This window comes from Hippopotamus amphibius, chromosome 11, assembly GCF_030028045.1.
Source record: "Hippopotamus amphibius kiboko isolate mHipAmp2 chromosome 11, mHipAmp2.hap2, whole genome shotgun sequence".
NCBI classification, from domain to species: Eukaryota; Metazoa; Chordata; class Mammalia; order Artiodactyla; family Hippopotamidae; genus Hippopotamus; species Hippopotamus amphibius.
The window spans coordinates 18,936,701-18,949,975 of record NC_080196.1 but is presented as its reverse complement, the minus strand read 5'-3'; the positions used below and the strand labels follow the sequence as shown (position 1 = coordinate 18,949,975).

At 41.4% G+C, this 13,275-nt stretch overlaps 1 protein-coding gene across 3 annotated transcripts in view; it reads left to right on the top strand.

The window, feature by feature from the left end:
- Positions 1 to 13,275, top strand: part of KIAA0319 (KIAA0319 ortholog) — a 50,146-nt gene that overhangs the window by 20,119 nt on the left and 16,752 nt on the right. For all 3 annotated transcript variants that reach the window (XM_057699321.1, XM_057699322.1, XM_057699320.1), the window contains 4 exons: positions 2,555 to 2,783; positions 6,621 to 6,744; positions 7,532 to 7,664; positions 8,650 to 8,798. In XM_057699321.1, coding sequence (XP_057555304.1) covers positions 2,555 to 2,783; positions 6,621 to 6,744; positions 7,532 to 7,664; positions 8,650 to 8,798 — 635 coding nt within the window. The remainder of the gene's footprint in view (positions 1 to 2,554; positions 2,784 to 6,620; positions 6,745 to 7,531; positions 7,665 to 8,649; positions 8,799 to 13,275) is intronic.

Here is a 13,275-nt window from a genome sequence, read left to right as displayed (position 1 = left end):
TCATATTTTTGCCTCTTTCAGAATGCCATATAGTTGGAAGCATATAGTAAGTCGCCTTCTCAGATTGGCTTCTTTCATGTAGTAACATGCATTTAAAATTCTTCCGTGTCTTTTTATGGCTTGATAGCTCATTTCTTTAGAGCGATGAGTAACATTTCATTGTCTCCATGCACCGCAGTTTATTTATATATCCACCTACTGAGGGACATCTTGGTTGCTTTCAGGTTTTGGCAGTTGTCAATAAAGCTGCCATAAACTCATTTGCAGATTTTTGTGTGGACAGAAGTTTTCAACCCCTTTGGGTAAATACCAAGAAGCATGATTGTGTGGTAAGAGTATGTTTAGTTTTTTTTTTGGTTTTTTTGTGGCCTGTTTTGTGGCTTATTAAATATACATTATACAAATGTACCTCTGGTTTGGCCATTGAGGAGGAGAATGCATTTAAAAGTCAAAATAGAGCAGCTTTTGTTTGTTTATCCAAGGTAAAATGAGGTGGCCATTGTGGATGTGATTTCAGACATGTTTCTGGATTGCCGAGAACTTGAATTTTCTGAACTGTATGGGATTTAAGGACACCAGTCATTCTCAAAACAATATTGCTAGCAGCTGCCAACTACAGCCTTATTGTCTGAAGTTCTCCTCTTATAGAGTGTGTTTAGTTTTGTAAGAAATTGCCAAAACTGTCTTCCAAAGTGGCTGTACCATTTTGCATTCCCACCAGTAATGAATGAGAGTTCCTGTTGTTTTAATTTTCACCTCCCTGATACCATCTGACGTAGAGCATCTTTTCATATGCTTATCTGTTGTATGTATATCTTCTTTGCTGAGGTGTCATGTGTTTATTTTTAGTTTACCACACTGGCAGTCATGGCTTGGTCCAGAAGAAATATAGGTTTCAAGAGACAAGTAACAATGCAGGCATTTAAAAAAATGGTATCTTCTTCTAATAATAAGAATAATGCATGTTTGCCATAAAGATAAAAACCAGAATCTAGAAGCAGAAAGAAGGAATTTAAATACCTCCCATAATTCCACTGCCTAGGAATAAACATCCTTAAGAGTATAGTATTTATGTTTATGGTACTTTTTCTTTTTATTTATTTATTTATTTATTGGCTGTGATTGGTCTTTGTTGCTGCACATGGGCTTTCTCTAGTTGTGGTGAGCAGGGGCTACTTTTCATTGTGGTGTGCGGGCTTCTCATTGTGATGGCTTCTCTTGTTGCAAAGCACAGGCTCTAGATGTGTGGGCTTCAGTAGTTGTGGCACATGGCCTCAATAGTTGTGGCTCATGGGCTTAGTTGCTCTGTGGTATGTGGGATCTTCCTGGGGCAGGGATTGAACCCGTGTCCCCTTCATTGGCAGGCACATTCTTAACCACTGTGCCACCAAGGAAGTCCGGTCCTTTTTCTATACATACATATACTTAAAACTTTTTTCTTGCTTGGATCAGAATGTATAAGATGTTTTACAAGCTACCTTCTATATTTTCTTTTTTCTTCTAAAACTTAAAGATTTTGTCTTTCATGTTTAAATCTTATCCATCTAGAATTGATTACATGTCTACTGTGGTTAGATCCAATTTTATTTGTCTCCACATGGATAATCAGCTGTTGTCCCATTACTATTTATTTAGTCGGTCCTTTCCCAATCTGCAAGACTGCATCTCTCCTATATCAACTTGTCTTGTATGAGTGGATCTGGTTTTGAATTCCCCATTAATTATGAATATCCATGTCATTAAGTATTCTGCAACATCATGTTTGATGCTGTGCTGATACATTATAGAAAATTAGTTTAGCCCTATTATTCAATGGTTGGGGAAACATCTTATAGTTAAATTTTGGAGTGCAAGTAAAATTTCTGTGTGAGAGGCCTGTATGTTTTTTTTTTTTTTTTTGGCACACGGGCTTAGTTGCTCCGCGGCATGTGGGATCTTCCTGGAGCTGGGATCGAACCCTTGACCTCTGCATTGGCAGGCGGATTCTTAACCACTGCGCCACCTAGGAAGCCCCGAGGCATGTATGTTTTTAAGGAGTTTGATATGTATTGTCAAAATATTGTCTACCTGTTATCTGAGGGTTTTGACCTATTAGCCCATAGGTCAGTGCACTTGTGTGAATTAGAAACAGTGGCCCTTGGGACTTCCCAGGTGGTCCAGTGGTTAAGAATCTGCCTTCCAATGCAGGAGATGCAGATTAGATTCCTGGTCGGGGAACTAAGGTCACACATGCCGCGGGGCAACTACTGAGCTGTGCGCTCTGGAGCCGAAGCACCACAACTAGAGGGAAGCCCACACACCACAGCAAAAGATCCTGCATGCCACAACTAAGACCCGATGCAGCCAAATTAATTAATTAATTAATTTTTAAAAAACATCAAAAAAGAAAAAAAATATATCCTCAGGTTTCTGTTCTTTCCTCAGCTGCATCCTCAAGTTTCTATTTATACCTGCTCTGAGTTGTTCTGAGAAATGTACCATAGGCAGACTACATTGACCATTTGCCTTAAGATTTGGATTCATGTGGTGTAATAGCTTCCTCTTCTTTCAATAGACTGACTGTTACAGACTCAGATGGAGCCACTAACTCGGCAACAGCAGACCTAATCGTCAACAGTGCTGTGGACCATCCACCAGTTGCCAATGCGGGACCAAATCAGACCATAACTTTGCCCCAAAACTCCATCATTTTGAATGGAAACCAGAGCAGTGATGATCACCAGATTGTCCTCTATGAGTGGTCCCTGGGACCCGGGAGTGAGAGCAAAGAGGTGGCCATGCAGGTGAGTTCTTCATCCTGCCTTCAGACTTTTTTTGTCTATCTACCTGTTCATGTGTCCATCTGCTTGTCCGTCCGTCCGTCCATCCATCCTTCTATCTATCTATCTAAAATATTGGTACAAGGGGGCAGCTAAATTCAGAAAGTATATTTTGTAAAGTTCTCTGATAACATTACAACCATTAGAAGAGCAGCTAGACTCACAAATCTTCCAAACTTATGTCACTTTCCCTCACCTACTCTATGTTAGCCCAGAATAGCAACTAAGTAGGTCCTATGTTGACAGCTTGACCTTGAAGTTAGTATGGGGAAAGTCTGACCCAACATCTGCTATGGAAATATTATTTTAGTATTAGGATAAACCTTAGAAATAATCTAATCTAAACCTCATTATCGGAAAATTCCTTTTTATTTTGTTTCTCCTATTTTTGGAAACTGCATGTTATCTTTCCTGGATCCAGTGGTCTTTTGTTAAGCTCTTTTTGTATTTACCTTTTGATTTGTTCAGATCTCTACTATATCTGCCTAAAGACATAATAACCTTGAAATGTTGCTGTATTTGTATGTGTGAGTGTGTGTGTGAGCTGCTTGCTTATTTTTCTTTCGATGGTGGCCAGAGCTATTTGCTTTTGTTGCTAACCAGCTTGGTATCTTTGAAGTTATGTTATTCTTTAAGAGTTTAATGGAAAAAAGATAGGACCTTTTATTACCACTTTCCTCTTCTCCTTCAAACTCCATCTTACCAGTCCAAGACAAATTTCTCATTAGTATTTATGATGAAGTCAGACATTCCATGAAAACTGACCTACTTTACTTTTTGATATTTCTGGAAAGTGCTTTGTGATTATGATGAATTAGAAATGACTGACTGGATGCGTGGAACTTGAAAGAGCTGTGAGTTCTCTAGATATCCTGCGAGAGCACTTGGTATAGTATCCATCTCTAACTAAGGGCTGTGGCAAATACTGTTTGCTTCTGTTGGGTTAAGAATTCGGATTCAGAAGGGTTTGGAAAAAAAAAAAAAAAGAAGGGTTTGGATACAAACAGGAAGATGAGGTATTTTGTATTTTCTCAGTTAAAAAATATTCCAAATTTTCTTTCTCTTAATTACTGAGAATTATGTTCCCAGAGCTAATGCCCCAGTACATCCATGTCTAATGAAACCTGTATCCAAATGAAGTCACTAGTGCTGGACCCCAGAGCTAGCCCGACTGCCCACCTGCCCGTCTGCTGCAGACACTCTCAGCTTATCCATGGTAACAGTGTTACCGCCTTGTGGTTGATTGATTAAGATGTCAAAAGTGGTGATGCTTTTTTGAACTGGGGCAATCACCAAGATCAGCTCTTAAACCAGACTCTTTTACACTAGTGTAAAAATCAAGACAGGCTGCAGAGGCTATGCTTTGTACTGGGGAAGGTCACTGAAGGTCACTGAAGCATGTGCAGCTACCTGAATCACATGGCTGCTCTGGGGGTGCTCAGTGAATCAGTCTGCTCGGTTCCCATTTGCCTCAATATTGCTTTTTATTGTGTGCAAAAGCATTCATGTAACCATATCAATTTTGAGTCAAGTACTAGGAAATCATACTTTTCCTCTAGAGCTTTTCAGAAAAAAAGTACTTTGCTCTATTGAGTCAAAGTAGGGAAAAGCACTTTTATTTAAAGTTCTTAAAAGAATTCATTTCAAATTTCAGAAGTTCCCCTTGTGATAACACATTTGATTTTCTATCCATTTTTTTTTGCAATTTTCCCATTAAAACTTAAAAAAAAAAACAAAACCAACACACAGAGATACATTTATCTTTAGACAATCTTGGGGTCTGTGAAGGTAAATAAATTATAATAGGACTTAAAATTAAAAATCCTTTTCAGGATGCCATGAACTTCAAACACAGGCAATAACTGGAAATATTACCAACAACAGAGCAGCAACAGAATGAAAGGGAATTAACCTGGAGGCAACAAGTAGCTAATTACTATATACTCAATTGAAAAAATGCCTTATTGAAAAGTTTTGTCGTCTTAGCATTTAAAAAATTTATTTTTACAGCAAGGACCTACTGTATAGCACAGGGAACTATTTTCAATATCTTTTAATAACCTATAATGGAAAAGAATCTGAAAAAGAATATACTTATTGTTCTTTTTCAGAGAGATATATATTTTTTCAGAATACATATATATATAACTGAGTATATGTATATATAACTGAATCACTTTGCTGTACACCTAAAACATCTTAAGTCAACTGTACTTCAGTAAAAATTGAAAAAAAAGAAATCCATGCAAAAAATTCAATTCAAAAGATAATAAATGGAGAAAAATAACAAAAAATTTATTTTTGATTATAAAAGTAATACATTAATTACTTCTTGTGGTAAAAGACAAAAAAAACCAAAAAACTCAAATTCTGATAAAGTGAAAATACACTTTGACCTCATCCAAGTCCCTTTGCTCAAGGTATTACTTTTTTTTAAAGATTTATTATTTATTTTATTTATTTTTTATTTTTGGCTGCATTGGGTCTTCGTTGCTATGCACGGGCTCTCTCGAGCTGTGTTGAGCAGGGGACTACTCTTTGTTGTGGTGTGCCAGTTTCTCATTGCAGTGGCTTCTCTTGTTGTGGAGCACGGGCTCTAGGTGAGCGGGCTTCAGTAGTTGCGGCACATAGGCTCAGTAGTTGTGGCTCTCAGGCCCTAGAGCACAGGCTCAGTAGTTGTGGCACACGGGCTTAGTTGCTTCACAGCATGTGGGATCTTCCTGGCCCAGAAAATCTTCCCAGATTGAACCTGTGTCCCCTGCATTGACAAGCAGATTCTTAACCACTGAGCCACCAGGGGAGCCCCAAGATATTACTTTTATGAGTTTAATGTGTGTACGTCCAAAATCTTCTTTATGTGTGTGTATATGTGCATGTAACAATATCTATCATGCTGTATCCATTGTTTCACAGATTTCTTTTTTTGCTTCATAATATGTCTTTGACATCTTTCCACTTTATTCTTTATAAATCTATTGTACTTTATGCTTTTAAACTTCTTTCTTTTTAACTAGCATCCCACAGTGTATTGTGATGGGTTTGGCCATTCCCCTGTGGATGATCGTTTAGATGATCGTTTGTTTCCTTTTTTTTGGTGTCATAGGCAATGCCTCAGTCAGCATCCATGGGCAAGTCTCCATAATCACACACACAGGCATTTCTCTAGTGTAGATACTGAGTAGAAATGCCGGGTTGAAGAGCGTGTTCATTTAACATTTGAATGGATGTTGCCAGATTGGCTTCCAAAAAGGCTGTATTAATTTATATTCCTTCAGTAGCGTCCCAGATATAGAGTGGACTTTAGATCCCATTTTCCTGGGACATGCACATTTTTTAAAATTTTATTTATTTATTTATTGGCTGTGTTGGGTCTTCATTGCTGCACACAGGCTCTCTCTAGTTGCGGCGAGCTGGGGCTATGTTTTATTGTGGTGCGTGGGCTCCTCATTGCTGTGGCTTCTCTTGTTGTGGAGCACAGGCTTTAGGCATGTGGGCTTCAGTAGTTGCAGCACATAGGCTTAATAGTTGTGGCGCACGGACTCTAGAGCGCAGCCTCAATAGCTGTGGCGCACAGGCTTAGTTGCTCTGCGGCATGTGGAATCTTCCCAGGGCAGGGATCGAACCCATGTCCCCTGCATCAGAGGCGGATTCTTAACCACTCCGCAACCTAGGAAGTCCCGCACATTTTTTTTAAAAGCAGGATCTCCATATTTAGTAAAATCATTAGTTTTTCATTATGTCGTAGTAATTACATATGCTTTTTAATTTTTTTTTTTCATTTTTGTATTTGCTGTTACTTAGGGAGTAGAGACACCGTACCTTCATTTGTCTGCAATGGAGGAAGGAGATTATACGTTTCAGCTGATGGTGACAGATTCTTCAAGGCAACAGTCCACCGCTGTGGTCACTGTGATTGTTCAGCCTGGTGGGTGAGATGGGAAAGGGATTTAGCCCCAGAGATTAAAAGAGAAATGGCGTCCGGGCTTCTGGGCTTCAGACCAGCCAAATATGGTGCAAATTCTCTAAGTCTTTGAACTATCAAGAAATCAGGGCTGCAGGAGCTGAATCTTAATATAAAGCCAGTTTTCTTTTGTGGTTCTGAATTATGTCCTGGCTGTATCTCTGAACCATGGCATGAGGGACAAAATGAGAGCCATCCCCTGAGTCACTTTGGGCTCCAATGCCTTGTCCTGCTCTGCTGCAAAGCCCTAAGGCAATCTTTTCTTTTTTTTTTTGTCTGCGCCTTGTGCCATGTGGGATCTTAGTTTCCCAACCAGGGATCAAACCCGTGCCTTCTGCATTGGGAGCACGGAGTCTTGACCGCTGGACTGCCAGGGAAGTCCACTGTAGGCCATTCTTAAAGAGGCTGGTAGTTATATGTGGCTTGATACGCAGATGGCTTGTGGCTAAACATTGGGGAGTTAACTACAGTTCCACACCGTGACTTTTGAGATCTTTTAAAGGAACCGAAGATGTACGTATCAGGGGACAGTATTTCTTGCTGTCGGTAACCCCTGTCTCAGACTCAGCATGTTTAACTCCTGTGTCGGCTAGGAGATGGCAGTGCTTCACCCCAGGATTCCCAAAGGACGGGGCATGCTCTAGTAGCTGCCTGATCTGAATATGAGTAATTTGCTTAAATCAAGAAATCAGGGGATGGCAGACTTAATGCAAAGAGATAATGCTTCTTCACACCATTTCTGTAATTCTAGAAAACAACAGGCCTCCAGTGGCTGTGGCCGGCCCGGATCAGGAGCTGGTCTTCCCAGTGGAAAGCACCACCCTGGATGGGAGCAGTAGCAGTGATGACCACGGCATTGTCTTCTACCACTGGGAGCATGTCAGGTAGTCAGCCCATCTCATCACTGAGTGCTGGGTTCACACCTGGGCTAAGTGCTAATATTACCCCTGCTCCGGAGGGTCTAAATTAAACAATCAGCTTGAGATTGTTGAGGAGTCAGGATTTAAGCACGTTTCTAGAAGTGACTGGGCACAGTTGCTTGAAGTCTGTATCAGGCTTGGATGGACAAGATGGACATTCCTTGACAATGGAGGAAGGTGGAGCCAGTACGGGTGGACAGGGCCATCTTGGTGGGAGGTGAGCTTCATGACAGAAGAGGTGCAGGGAAACCTGGTGGGGTCCTCACGAGGCCCCCGTCTACACTTGCTCAAATCATCTGCAGTGACTGTAGACAACAGAAGTTCAGAGTTCAAGGGGATTCCTGTGTCCTCCAACATTGTCTGTGCTTAATCTCATGGAATCCTAGATCAGTTCTCAAGAGGAAAATAATATTATTCCCATTTTAAAGGTGAAGAAACTTGCAGAGACGAGTGAGATCACAGGGCCTCTAGCTGCCCAGATAGTAAGAGCAAGAGCTGAGACTTAACCCGGGTCTTCCTGACTACAAATCTTCACGACTCCATTTAATTCCTGTCTTGGGAGATCCTGGTTTGTTCTCTTCTCCTCCACATTCTCCTGAAAGATAGCTCAGGATTTCATTTGATTTTATTCAAAGGAGAAATAAGAGTAGTTTCTAAGCTTCCATTTTCTAAGAACAGATCATTTCACTGACAGCTCAATTTAAAAAACCCCGAAAACTCCAAAATCCTCTTCCGAGGAATCCAGCAGCCTCTGCCTGAAATAGGCCTTAGCTTGTGACTCTTACATGGAGCTGGAGCATCTAAATGAATAAAAGGTTGTCTTAGAATTGTCTGGGTGGTGTATATTATCGCTGTGACAAGAAGCATTTATAAGGACACAAACAACACGCCTGCTGTCATCAGAATCCCATGCCCCCTGCCTGTCGTTGACGACTGTCCTGTTTCATAGAGGCCCCAGCACAGTGGAGATGGAAGACATCGACAGATCTATAGCCACAGTAAGCGGTCTTCAGGTGGGTACCTACCAGTTCCGTTTAACAGTGAAAGACCAGCAGGGACTGAGCGGCACGACCACCCTCACCGTGGCCGTAAAGAAGGGTGAGTCAGGGCAGACGGCGGGTGGATCTGCCGGTGGAGGGGGCTGGGCCCCTTCTGCTTTTCCGTCTCATGGCCTCTAAGCCAGGTCGTGGTTATCTGAAAATGTTGGTGTTTGCGTATTGGTTATAGCAGTTGCCAACCTCTGCCTGGCCAAGCAAAGGTTTTTCCTCTTCTGTCCACGTTAGCTGTTTTCCAATCACCCTCTGCAAGCACACAGTATTCCCTTTTATTTGTGGAGTGTACCTTCTAATAGCTTCATCCTCCTTCTGTGACTACTGGCAACTAAAGCCCCATGTCCTAGTGACCACATAGTGCTTTGCTTTCTCTCTTCCTTGGAAATCTAAGAGCAGAGATGGTTTCAGGTTCCATGTTGTTTCTTGATATGAAATGTGTGGGTCAGTCTTATGCCATCTTGCTTTAGGTACTTGTCTCTTTGTCTTTTCCATTTGACCGTGAGCTGGTTGAAGACTTTGTTTCAGGTATTTCTGTCTCCTCCATGTGGCACAATGCTCATGGCAAATCATAGATGTTGGTTACTTCAGTGAATGAATGAATGCACGCATGGGTGAGTGTGATGTACTGAAGCTCAGAGGTGTAAAAGAGCATGGCTGGATGGGAAAATCCAGTCGGGTATCACGGACCATCGGGAGTGTCAGTATGTGGAGGAGGGTGGCTGAGCCGAAGTAGGAGCTCAGCCACGACGGATCATGTATGTCATGTGTTGTGCTGAGGGATTTGGGCTTTATCTGCCGGGCAGTTAGGAGAGGCTGAAACAATTTTATCAGCACAGTGACATCGATTTGAGGTTTTTTTTCAAATGCTTTATTGTGGCAGTTTTCAGCCATGTATAAAAGTAGAGAGAATCGCCTCAATGGACCATCATGTCCCATCACCCAGCTATCAACACTTTGCCAATCTTATTTCATCTGTCAATTTGTATTTTCCTTTATGTTGGTTGCAGCATTTTAAAGCAAACCCTAGCACTATGCCATTTTACCTGAAAGATTTGGATTTTTAGAAAAATAACACTCGGTGAGAAGAAAGGCCCAAGCAGGAGAACAGAAGGGAATTGCAAGAATCTGAGTAAGAGATGATATGAGCCCTATTTGAAGCCAACACAGGGAGATTAGAGGAACAAAGAAGGATTGGAAAAACATTTTAGGGACTTCCCTGGTGGTGCAGTGGTTAAAAATCCGCCTCCCAAAGCAGGAGACACGGGTTCGATCCCTGGTCTGGGGAGATCCCACATGCCACGGAGCAACTAAGCCCATGTGTCTCTCTAGAGCCTGCGAGCCACAGCTACTGAAGCCTGCATGCCTAGAGCCTGTGCTCCGCAACAAGAGAAGCCACTGCAGTGAGAAGCCCAAGCACTGAAACAAAGAGTAGCCCCCGCTCACCACAACTAGAGAAAGCCCACGTGCAGCAACAAAGACCCAACGCAGCCAATAAATAAATTTATTTAAAAAATAAAATAGAATAAAACTTAAAAAAAAAAGAAAAACATTTTAAAACCTGAATTCTCAGGGGTTGGTAACTGAGCAGATCTAGAAGAAAGATGGTATCTAAGGTGACACTAAGAATTTTGACTTCATAAAATTGTCACTCTTTGCAGATGACATGATATTATATATAGAAAACCCTAAAGACTCTACCAGAAAACTGCTAGCACTAATTGATGAGTTTAGTAAAGTAGCAGGATACAAAATTAATGCACAGAAATCTCTTGCATTCCTATACACTAACAACGGAAGAGCAGAAAGAGAAATTAAGGAAACTCTCCCATTCACCATTGCAACCAAAAGAATACAATACCTAGGAATAAACCTGCCTAAGGAGGCAAAAGATCTGTATGCAGAAAACTTTAAGACATTGTTGAAAGAAATCAAAGACGACACAAACAGATGGAGGGACATACAATGTTCCTGGATTGGAAGAATCAATATCGTGAAAATGTCTGTACTACCCAAAGCAATTTACAGATTCAATGCAATCCCGATCAAAATACCAATGGCATTTTTCACAGAACTAGAACAAGAAATCTTACGATTTGTATGGAAACGCAAAAGACCCCGAATAGCCAAAGCAATCTTGAGAAGGAAAAATGGAGTTGGTGGAATCAGGCTTCCTGACTTCAAACTATACTACAAGGCCATAGTGATCAAGACAGTATGGTACTGACACAAAAATAGAAAGGAAGATCAATGGAATAGAATAGAGAACTCAGAAGTAAGCCCAAACCCATATGGGCACCTTATCTTTGACAAAGGAGGCACGAGTATACAATGGAAAAAAGACAGCCTCTTCAATAAGTGGTGCTGGGAAAACTGAACAGCAACATGTAAAAGAATGAAATTAGAACACTTCCTAACACCATACACAAAAATAAACTCCAAATGGATTAAAGACCTACATGTAAGGCCAGACACTATAAAACTCCTAGAGGAAAACCTAGGCAGAACACTCTATGACATGCATCAAAGCAACATCCTTTTTGACCCACCTCCTAGAATCAGGGAAATAAAATCAAGAATAAATGAATGGGACCTCATGAAACTTAAAAGCTTTTGCACAGCACAAGAAACCATAAACAAGACTAAAAGGGAACCCTCAGAATGGGAAAAAATAATTGCCTATGAAACAACGGACAAAGGATTAACCTCCAAAATATACAAGCAGCTCATGAAGCTTAATACCAAAAAAGCAAATAACCCAATCCACAAATGGGCGGAAGACCTAAATAGACATTTCTCCAAAGAAGACATACAGATGGCCAACAAACACGTGAAAAGATGCTCAACATCACTAATCATCAGAGAAATGCAAGTCAAAGCCACAATGAGGTATCACCTCACACCGATCAGAATGGCCATCATCACAAAGTCTGGAAACCACAAATGTTGGAGAGGGTGTGGAGAAAAGGGAACTCTCCTGCACTGTTGGTGGGACTGTAAGTTGGTACAGCCACTATGGAAAACAATTTGGAGGTTCCTTAAAAAACTACAAATAGAACTACCATATGATCCAGTAATCCCACTCCTGGGCATATACCCAAAGAAAATCATAATCCCAAAAGAAACTTGTACCATCATGTTTATTGCAGCACTATTTACAATAGCCAGGACATGGAAGCAACCTAAATGCCCATCAACAAATGAATGGATAAAGAAGATGTGGCATATATATACAATGGAATATTACTCAGCTATAAAAAGGGATGAGATGGAGCTATATGTAATGAGGTGGATAGAACTACAATCTGTCATACATAGTGAAGTAAGTCAGAAAGAGAAGGACAAATATTGTATGCTAACTCACATATACGGAATCTAAAAATGGTACTGATGAACTCAGTGACAAGAATAAGGATGCAGATACAGAGAATGGACTGGAGAACTCGAGATATGGGAGGGGGCGGGGGGTGAAGGGGAAACTGAGACGAAGCGAGAGAGTAGCACAGACATATATATACTACCAACTGTAAAATAGTCAGTGGGAAGTTGTTGTATAACAAAGGGAGTCCAGCTCGAGGATGGAAGATGCCTTGGAGGACTGGGGCAGGGAGGGTGGGGGGGACTCGAGGGGGGGGGGTCGGGGAAGGGAGGGAGTACGGGGATGTGTGTATGGAAACAGATGATTGAACCTGGTGTACCCCCCCAAAAAAAAATAAAAAAATTAAAAAAAAAAAAAAAAGAATTTTGACTTCAGCGTGTGGGTGGATGATGGCACAGTTATCTGAACCCAGGTTCACAGGGGAGCAGCGGGAGGTGTGGGGGAGGGGATAAGTTCAGGTTTGGAGATAGTGAATCTGTGGTGATGGAGTGTCTGGGTGAGGTGCCTTGGGGCACATCATGACAGGAGCTTGAGTTTGGGGACACGTGCATAAAAGGGGGTGGTTGTCTTAAGTTCCAGTTTTAAAGCTCGATAGGGTCTAGATATTGTTTTTTACAGAAGGACTTTTGGGCTTACTCAGTGTACTGCCAGTCTATTTCTATTCCTTCTAGCCTTTCCTTGTATCAACAATGAAATTAAGCCTCCTCAGTGCCAGATTCTCCCCACTGCCCTGAGTCCTCCCAAAAAGGGAGTGGAGTGGACAAAATGGACAAGCTAAAAGTAGCATCAGTTGTCTCTGCTCCAATCTCTAGTGTCTTTTCTCAGGATGAAAGTGGCTGGTGACTAATTGGATATTAGTTACTCCCTTGGGGCAATGTTTGGCTGTCCTCACCTATTTTCTATTGCTTGACTTATTTTTAGGGGGCATTCATGAGGGGTCAAATTGAGTCCCAGAACCCCATCTGAACAACCCAACCCCATCTGCCTCATAACATCCTCATCCCCAAATTGAGGATATCTTATTATGGTCTCCCTACTGTATCCCAGTCTGGCCAGGTTCTCCCTGGCCCCTCTCTCCGGAGGCTATTATATCATTAATGGCCCTTATATTGTTCATTATATTTGACACCCAGTCAGAACGTTGAAG